The 10,287-nt window shown below is 38.3% G+C and overlaps 1 protein-coding gene across 1 annotated transcript; it reads left to right on the plus strand.

The window, feature by feature from the left end:
- Positions 1–556: 556 nt before the first annotated feature.
- On the plus strand, positions 557–6,892 carry LOC118638840 (zinc finger protein 260-like). Its single transcript, XM_036274969.1, has 4 exons — positions 557–608; positions 2,292–2,387; positions 5,202–6,156; positions 6,229–6,892. Exons 1-4 carry the CDS (start codon positions 557–559, stop codon positions 6,890–6,892), a joined length of 1,767 nt encoding a protein of 588 aa, XP_036130862.1.
- The last annotated feature ends 3,395 nt before the right edge of the window (positions 6,893–10,287 follow it).

Here is a 10,287-nt window from a genome sequence, read left to right on the forward strand (position 1 = left end):
AAAACATTACATTTCAGAGAATTCACACTGCAATAAATTCCTACCTAGCCATTAAATTTGGAAAAGCATATCCCCAGAGAAGCAATGATTTATAGTAATTATGATCTAAATACATTAACACATTTCTATAATGGAATCTTTAATGGTCTTGAAATGTGTAATCAAATTATCAGCACTTGAAAAGAACTATTAAATATCCTAAAGGAACATGAGGTGTATGCTGCTGAAAATGTTGCCAAACATTTTTGTTTCTATTCTGAAATTCTATAAATTAACACATCCTATTCTGAATATGGAATGTGTATACCATAATGAATCTACATACTGACCAGCATTTTTTATAGCCAAGTTTAACAACATTTTCTTTAAAAAAAATTTTTTTTCTTTTATTGATTTTAGAGAGAGAGGAAGGGAGAGGGAGAGAGAGATAGAAACATCGATGAGAGAGCACATTGATTGGCTGCCTTCTGCATGTCCCCAACTGGGCATTTGGCCCACAACCTGGGCATATGCCCTGACCAGGAATCGAATCAGTGACCTCTTGGTGCATGGGTCAATGCTCAACAACACCAGCCACATCAACCAAGCCAACAACCTTTTCTGTAACAGTAAAGGTTTATATACCCTTCATCTTAAATAACTAAAAAAATATTAATATATATATACAAAATACATGAATGGACTATTTCCAGGCATTGGGTAATAGCTCAGGACAGCTGTCCCTGAGAAAAAGAGAACAAAGGCCTTGAGTCTTGTTATTGTCCCAGTTTACCGCCTGGAGAGAGATTTTATTGGGCAGTATTGGGGGAGAAACCCAAACAGATCCCAGCAGTCTCCCTGAACTGAGCTGGAGTTCAGAGTATGGAGAATTCAAAATGGCTCATATTCATGGGACAGCTTACAGCAGAGAGAGCTGCACCTAGGGAGTGAGAGCCCCAGAGTTCTATAGAACTCCCCAAGTTTCAAAGTTGCAGTCAGCACATATGTGTGAGGAAACTCTATTAGGCTGGAGAAAGAACTGCTAGAGACGAAAAGCAGAACCATCTTTGGAGCTTGCGTGAAGTTGAGAATAATTTGTGTTTACACCAGTTCAGATGGAAAACACTTAACATTTGGAGAATCACAGTGGACCATCAGCAGTGTATTGGCTCAGTGGGTGGTTTAAATTGGATTTATACTAAAGGCTGCTAGAAACTCTCTTAACACATTTTTGACGGCTCACAAGTTAACTTGTATTTTCCTGCCCATACGTTGTGGACCACGCACGAGTTAACGCGGGTTTTCCTGCCCAAACGTTGCGGACCGCGTATGAGTTAACTTGGGTTTACACTTGCATTAACTATTTCAGTTTTTGAAACTCAGGGTAATATAGGATTATTGTATTTGTGACTCTTCACCCTGAGGGTCGAAGTTCAAAAAACAGCACACTCTTCTATATTCTTGAAGTATCTAGGGAATGGATATCTGCTGGTTCAAATAAGTGTGGCTCAGAACCTAATGTGCAGTTTGCCCAAAAACGTGCGGTCGCTGGTGTATGTCTTAGAGATTTCTATGTGGTACGCAATGTGTTAACAAAGCATAAATGAAAGACACTAAAGGGCTTGTTTCCAAATAATGTAATTGCTCTCTAGAACAAAGCCAATAGTATTCAAAGGAATAGGAGGCAATCCATCAACATGTAAATTGAAGGTATAAAATATGTTGATTTGGCACATAATATGACAAGATAGATTTAATGTTATTTTTACTTTTTTTCCACAATAAATATTAAAAGCTATTGCACAGAGATTTAGTCTTGGTAACTTATGATGTAAACAAACATACACCTATAGATCTTTTTCACATCAGTAATGATCACCACAAATTGAGAAGAATGTGTTATTACAGGGATTAATGTCATTTGAGGATTTGTCTGTGGCCTTTACCTGGGACAAGTGGTGGCTGTAAGAACCTGTATCAGAATGTGATGTTGGAGAATTAAGCAACCTGTGACACTGGTTACAGATGATTGCCCTGTGTCATTCAGAGTGTGCACAGCCAACAGCCTTTCCTTTTTCAGTTACCTTGGCTTCCAAAGAGCTTGTAGACACTGGACTTGAGTTTATAGGCAGTAGATTCTTCGTCCCTCTTCTGTTCCCAGATAGAACTTAATGTGCTCTCACTTTGCGTAGGTCTTCAATCTGCCAAAGTGAAAGTGTGTCAGTTCCTGAAACATTTTGTGCTCTTTCTAGACATCCTCTCTCCAAGTCCAATGATAAAGTGTCCAAGTCTTTGTCATTTCCCATGAACAGGCTATCAAGCTACCAAACCAGATATTGTCCTTAATTTTGAGAATGGAGAAGAATCATGGAGAATAGAAGATGAAATGCAATGTCAGTGCTTCTCAGGTGAGTGAGCAACTGAGAAAAAGTAAGATGTGAGACTCTTTAAAGTAAATTAGTTGGCCATGAAGGAATAACTCCTTCCAAATGTGTTTTAACAAGGCTAAAACTTTGAAGGTTATTACAGATACCCCTGGCCAGTTTGGCTCAGCGGTTGGAGCGTCGGCCTGTGGACCAGAGAGTCCCAGGTTCGGTTCCCGCTAGGGGCACATACCAAAAAAAAAAAAAAAAAAAAAAATCAATAATGAAGGTTATTACAGATACCTAAATCATTGATGAGGCTCTGTGTTTCAGGGACAGTCAGCCTCATTTTCTCTCTTTTGGATTGATCCAGTGTTCAGTAGAATGTTTCCTTTGCGGCATCCAGATGTCCTCCTCTTCTTTCTCTCTTGAAATGTGACTACCTGTTTTCTATACATCTCTTTTTTCCACAACTTTTACCTGATCAAATAATATAACAATTCTTACAGGAGCACTATTAATATTGGGTATTTGGCCCACTGTCCAGGTGGACTTCTATGGGCCATGTGAGTGTGCATCAGAGCAAATCAGAGCAGTGGTTCTCAACCTTCCTAATGCCGCCACCGTTTAATACAGTTTCTCGTGTTGTGGTGACCCCCAACCATAAAATTATTTTCGTTGCTACTTCATAACTGTAATTTTGCTACAGTTATGTATTAGGTGACCCCTGTGAAAGGGTCGTTTGACCCCCAAAGGGGCCATGACCCACAGGTTGAAAACCGCTGAATTAGAAGATGGAACTGTTGACCACATGGTGTTCTCTAAATATGATATTAGAGCCTTGGAAAGGTTTATTGTCTGTTACATGCAGAATTAGAGAAGAAAATCAGTAAGAGAGGAAAACTCATCTTTAAGTGAGAAGCTGAGGGTCCCTCCTCCTAACCTGCTTCCACAAATATTTGTTCAAAACTTAAGTTGGTGTCTTTCCTTGGTAATCATTGTTTATGCCTAATGGGTAGAACTTCTCTATTCTCTGGGCATCTTCTGAAGTTTTCAGAGTCAGAGAACATGAAGCTTCATCCTTGCCTATTTCTGTCACTTGTTCCCAGTGTGATCTTATTCAGTTTCATGGCCTTAGCAATAGTGATTATATGCTGATGATTCCCAAGCTTCTATAGGCCAGATCTCCCTCTATTCCCACATATTTACCTGGCTATTTCATTTCTGCACATGAAGATCTAATTGCTACCTCAAACGTCATGTCACTCTTGGTTCCTTCTTTTCTTTTACACCACAAATGTAATTTACTAGAAAGTCTAGTGTTTCTCTTTCTTATATCTTGGGGTCCTCCACTCCTTTCTGTAACTATTGTTTTCACTCGAGCCTCAGTACCCATGATCTCTTGCCAATATTATTATTATTTTCTTTTAAATTTTCTCACTTTTTTGCTCTTGATTCTCTAGTCTCTATTAATAGCTGTGTTTTTGTCTTATTTATTTATAAAAAGGAAGTACTGGACGTCAGTATTTCCAGTCCCCTCACTCCCCAAATTTATGAACATAGAAATAAACTTCAGAAACATCTGGAATTTTAAAGACATCAGATTTTGACAGTTACCTGGATAGGAAAAAAAGGGGTATAGAAGATCATTAAACCACCATATAGAAAGAACAGTCTTCTGAGTTGGATGGTGGAGGAAAAGATCTAAAATATAATCTAAGAAAAATGCTATATGACATAGCAGATTTTTACCAATTTCTACAACCACAGTCCACAAGCCTACAAATAGTATTTATGCCACCATATTTAAGACCTTGCCAATGTGGTAACTGATGCATATACACTCAGGATGACATTTTAAAAATGAAAATTGTATCCTGTCTTCTCTCTCCTACCATTACATTGAATGGCATCCTGTTACTATTAACATAATATCCACATTTCTTTCAGGATCCTCATGTGTGAGCATTTCCTGACTCCTGCCTAAATTTTTATTTGCTTTCTTTATGTAAAGTTTTTTTTGAAGTATACACACTCAGAGAAGTATACTAATAATATAAGGGCATGGCTGAATTGATTTTTTTTTTTTATCCTCACCCAAGGACATTTTTCCATTTTTTACTCAGATAGAGTGGGAAGGAGAGAGAGGAAGAGAGAGAAACATCGATGTGAAAGGGACACATCGAGTGGCCGCCACCCACAAGACCCAACCAGGGCCGGGGACAAACTGCAGGCAAGGTACATGCCCTTAGCAGGAACCGAACTCGGGTCTCTGTGGACCGCAGGCTGATGCTCTAACCACTGAGCCAAACCGGCCAGGGCTGAATTGATTTTTATAATCAGCACTCCATGTAACCAGCACCTGGATGCAGAGGACCAGGATACTGTGCGGGATGCCACTGTGAATGGAAAACAGTTGATCTATCCTACGTTCAGGCCATTATGAGTAATGTAGTGCGCTTCCTTTATTTTTAATTTTTCTCCTTTTGAAAATGTTGATTTCTAAATAGTTTAGACTTAGAAATCTCAAAATTACAATTTTCTTATACATTCTTTTTGAAAATTTCCTAAGTGGAAATATTTTACCACATATCTTTTATCTATCTATCTACCTATCTGTCTATCAGTCATCTCTCTCAAACACACACACGTACATATTGTTTTTCAGAACTCTTTACTCCTAAATACTTAAGTGTATTTCCTAGAAGCAAGGTCATTTTTTAAACATAACCAAAAATCAGTTATCAAACTCTACTGATACTGAACTCAAGCTACAGAGCTTACTCAGATGTTACTGATTGCCTCACTAATGTTTTTTATATTAAACAATTTTTTTCTGGACCTCTTCTTGTTATCTAGCTCATTCTGTTGTGGGTACACTGGCTTTCGTCCAGAATTCAGAGCGCACTGATTGTGATTCAACTCCATTAGGGAAGAAACTGTATGGATGCAATGAATGTGCAGTGAATGCTTGTAAGCCACTTCTGACCATGCCTCAGAGAACTCATGCAGGAAAGAAATCCTGTGATCGTAGGAGAGCCCTTCCCAGTAAGTTGAAGCTAATTACTCATCAGGAAGCTCACACAAGGGAGAGACCATATGTATGCAGTCAATGTCAAAAAGCCTGCATTACAAAGTCAGCGCTCATCTATCATCAGAAAACTCATCATAGAGAAGGGAAATCCTATGCGTGCGGTAAATGTGGGAAAGCTTTTCCGTGGAAATCAAAACTCACTTTACACCAGAGAACTCACTCAGGAGAGAGACCTTTCCGATGCAGAGTGTGTGATAAAGCCTTCATGGTTAGGACACATCTCACTGTACATCAGAGAACTCACACAGGGGAGACGCCCTATGAGTGCTCAGACTGTGAGAAAGCCTTCTCAAAAAAGGCTCAGCTCATTGTTCATCAGCGAAGTCACACAGGGGAGAGACCGTATGTGTGCAGTCAATGTCAAAAGTCCTTTATTACAAAGTCAGCGCTCATCTATCATCAGAAAACTCATCACAGAGAAGGGAAATCCTATGTGTGCAGTAAATGTGGGAAAGCTTTTCCATGGAAGTCAAAACTCACTTTACACCAGCGAATTCACTCAGGAGAGAGACCATTCCGATGCAGAGTGTGTGATAAAGCCTTCATGGTTAGGACACATCTCACTGTACATCAGAGAACTCACACAGGGGAGAAGCCTTATGAGTGCTCAGACTGTGAGAAAGCCTTCTCAAAAAAGGCTCAGCTCTTGATTCACCAGCGAATTCACACAGGAGAGAGACCGTATGGATGCAGTGATTGTCAACAAGCTTTCATCCAAAAGTCAGATCTCACTAATCATAAGAAAACTCATCATGCAGTAGGGAAATCCCATGAGTGCAGTGAGTGTGGGAGGGTTTTGTCCTCGAAGTCAACTCTCATTGTACATCAGAGAACCCACACAGGTGAGAAACCTTTCAAATGTAATGTATGCGAAAAAGCCTTCACATCAAAGGCCCATCTCATTGTACACCAGAGAATTCATACAGGAGAGAAACCATATGGCTGCTCGCATTGTGAGAAAGCTTTCTCTACTAAGGCACATCTCATGATTCATCAGCGAATTCATACAGGAGAGAGACCTTACAGATGCAATCTGTGTCAACAAGCTTTCATCCAGAAGTCAGGTCTCACTATCCATCTACAAAATTGTCATGCAAAAGTGAAATCTTACGGATGCAGTGAATGTGGGAAGGTTTTGTCCTGTAAGTCAACTCTTATTATACATCAGAGGACCCATTCAGGTGAGAAGCCCTTCAAATGCAGTGTATGTGGTAAAGCTTTCACGGCTAAGTCCTATCTTACTGTACACCAGAGAATTCATACAGGAGAGAAACCATATGAATGCAGCGATTGTAAGAAAACATTTGCTACTTTGTCAACTCTCATCGGTCATCGGAGAACTCACACAGGAGAGAGGCCATATGGATGCAGTGAATGTCAAAAAGCTTTTTTCCGGAAGTCAGCTCTTAAAAACCATCAGCAAACTCAGCATAGAGGAAAGTCCTCTATGCAATGACTATGGGAATGTGAGAAAGCTTTTTTCATTAGTCGTATCTGCTTGTGAGACTCACACAGAATAGAAATACCATACAGGCTGTGTTCATAATAGACCCTGCTGGAACTTCTGTAGGAAAGAAATCTTATAGATGAGATGAAAGTTGTAAGTCCTCCATTTGAAGACAGTTCTCTCATTACACCCTATGGATCTCACCAAGAGAGAAACATAAATGCCATGATTGTCAAAATGTTTCATGTGAAAGTCAGGGGCTATGCCTTTAGGAGCCAATACCTATGGATGCAGTGAAAGTTGGGGAATCCCCTTTCCAACCATGTTTGTTATACATTAGGGTATTCATTCAGGAGAGGGGCCCTACAGTTGTGGCAAATACAGGAAATCCAAGAAAAGTCACATCTCGTACATAAAAGTAAAAATTTCAGGAATATTATGATAATGGTAGCATTTCTCAGAAAGTCAAAACTTCGTGACATCTTATACAGGAGAGAGACCCTATAGCTATGGTGAATGTGGTAAAGTGTTCCCAGTTAATGTTTATCTTCCTTATATCAGCATACTCATATAGGAGGAAAACCCTATTGTTGTAAAGCCTTCATCTAGATGTCAAAGCTCACTAATCAGCAAACTCATATAATACATAAATCCTGTTAAACAGGGTATGGAAAGCTTTTGAAAGTGACATTTTATACACCAGATAGTTAATTCAGGAGAGAATCCAAAGGATACAGTTCAAGTCTGCCTTTGGCCACAAATCTCATTGTACAGGCAGGAATGAAAGAGCATGTTGCAGCAGTGGTCTAAAATTCTTTATCTAAAATTCAGAGCTCTTTTAAAATATACATATATATTGATTGATTGATTTTTAGAGAGGGAGGAAGGGAGAAGGAAAAAGAAATATTGATGTGAGAGAGAACCATTCATTGGCTGCCTCCTGCATGCCTCCTACTGGGGATGGAGCCCACAACCCAGGCATACACCCTGACTGGGAATCAAACCAGTGACCTCTTGGTGCATGGGTGGACGTTCAACCACTGAGCCATACTGGCTGGGCTACAATTCAGAGCTCTTTAGTTACCCACTAAGTCACCTAGCAGAGAGGCCCTGTTCCCAGACAAGAAAGTAATTTCTAGATTCCATGAAGGTATTAAATCCTTAGGGAATCATATTTCTATTCTACTCCAGCAAGTACATTACAAAAACACTGCTTATAGTCACTGAAAATGCTTTCTGTGGAGGATTGGCTATTATGAAGCATCATAAGCTCTTAAAACTAGAAACAGACTCAGCTCTACACAGATTTTATGAATGCAATTAATGTGGCAAAAGCATTAGTGATAAATCACATTTTATTTTTGTATTTTGAGTATTTATTTCTGCACAGCTGACTATAGCTTTAATTGTGTTGCATGGGAGAGTTGATGGAATTGTCAGACCTTTTCTGTTTGATGGAATTTTAGATTTGAGTAAAACTTGGAAGCTATACATAGAATGAACTGATTTCAAAAGGATTTAATATAATTGTTGTAGAAAGCATTCCAGAATATTCTACTACAAATATTAGACATTTTCTCTGTGCAAATACAATGCCATTTGGACTATGAAAAAAATCAGAACATAATAAGGATCAGTTGAATAGTGACAAAGGTTTATAGGGGGTATTGTGGTGGTGTTTACTACCTAACATGAACTTCATGTACTGAACTTTGTTATTTTTAGAATTACACGAAAGAATGATGTTTACAGTTTAATAATCTAGAATGTTGAGTAATATATTCTAGTATAAATAGAAGTGCTCTACTTTCTTATAAATCAAAATATAACAAGTAATTTGAGTAATTAATAAGCTACGTTGGGAATTAAACCACATTTGCTGTCCTTATTTTTACTATCATGTGCCATGCAGGGACTTTATATTTATTATGATCACATGTCTCGGGGCACTGCAAACATTCTCTCTCTCCTTAGCATACTCTAAAATGCCTGGTATTAGAAATAACATTGCTGAAATTGGAGCTCTTGAGCATTGCTGGAATGTAAAATGGTTCTGTTGCCATGGAAAACAGTTTGATGGTTCTTCTAAAAAGTTAGACATAGAACTACCATGTGATCCAGGAATTCCACTTCTAGGTATATACCCAACAAAAATTAAAACAGGTACTTAAATATAAATACTTGTACATGAATTTTGATACCACTACTCACAGTGGCCAAAATGTGGAAACAATACAAATTCCCATTGATGGAGAAATAGATAAACAAAATGTGATATGTGTACATATATACATGTATATACACACACACATGTAATGGTATATTAATGGAATATTAATTGACTATACTAGTGAAGTATTGATAAATGTTAGGATATGAATAATCCTCAAAACATTATGCTAAGTGAAAGAAGCCAGACACATAAGACCACATATTATATTTCTATTTATAGAAAATGTGTGGAATAGGTAAATTTATAAAGCAAATTGGTGGTTACCAGGGCCCAGGGCAAAGGGAGAATGGAGACTGACAGATTCATGGGTTTATGGTTTTTTAGAATGATGACAAAGTTTTGGATCTAGATAGAGGCGTTGTTTGCCTAACATTGTGAATGTGGTAAATATCACTGAATTGCATATTTTGAAATGGTTAATTTTATATTGTGTGAATTTTGCATCAATAAAAATGTCTTTACAAAGAATAACATTGTAAGAACCCTGGTACTCAAAATGCAGATAAACATAAACAATTATGAAAAAATAGCCCAGCCAGTATGGCTCAGGGGATCGAGTGTCATCCATAGACTGAAAGGTCCTGGTTAAATTCCCATTCAGGGTACATGTCTGGGTTTCTGGCTTGATCCCCAGTGGGGGTGCGTGCAGGAGGCAGCTGATCAATTCTGTCTCACATTCATGTTTCTCTCTCTCTAAAAAAATCAATAAAAACATATTTTAAAAAATAACTGCTTAGCAAAACAGGTATAAATATATCTGGACTTAATAGATATTATCTCCCCAAATGTTTCGGCTGACATCATATTTGATGAAATTTTAAAGACGTTTGGCAATGGGGTATACACACCTGCTGACATCATTTCTGCTAAACAATCTGCTGGAGGCCTTAACCAGCACAGCTATACAATAAAAATGAAAGGATTTAAAAGTTGGAAATGAAGAAACAGTTGTCAGGTGATATGACTGCCTATGTGGAAAGACAGAATTCACAGACAATCACGTCGAATAAGAGTCCAGCAGGACTGCTGGTTACTGGGTCAATATGCAACTTCAGTTACTAGCAATAGTCAGAATATTTTTGAAAAGTACTGTGTTCACAATAAAAATTACAAAATAATTGGAAAGATTTCTATCTACCCCTTTATTGAAAGATTCTGAGATGACCAAAAT

Source organism: Molossus molossus, unplaced genomic scaffold (assembly GCF_014108415.1).
Source record: "Molossus molossus isolate mMolMol1 unplaced genomic scaffold, mMolMol1.p scaffold_m16_p_21, whole genome shotgun sequence".
Lineage (NCBI taxonomy): Eukaryota > Metazoa > Chordata > Mammalia > Chiroptera > Molossidae > Molossus > Molossus molossus.

Bases quoted from the DNA above. Each gene is read 5' to 3' on its own strand.
- LOC118638840 (XM_036274969.1), top strand. From the start codon at position 557: ATGCTCAACAACACCAGCCACATCAACCAAGCCAACAACCTTTTCTGT. The intron at 609-2,291 runs GTAAAGGTTTAT...TCCCATGAACAG, and splicing joins CAACAACCTTTTCTGTAACA to GCTATCAAGCTACCAAACCA. The intron at 2,388-5,201 runs GTGAGTGAGCAA...CTTGTTATCTAG, and splicing joins GCAATGTCAGTGCTTCTCAG to CTCATTCTGTTGTGGGTACA.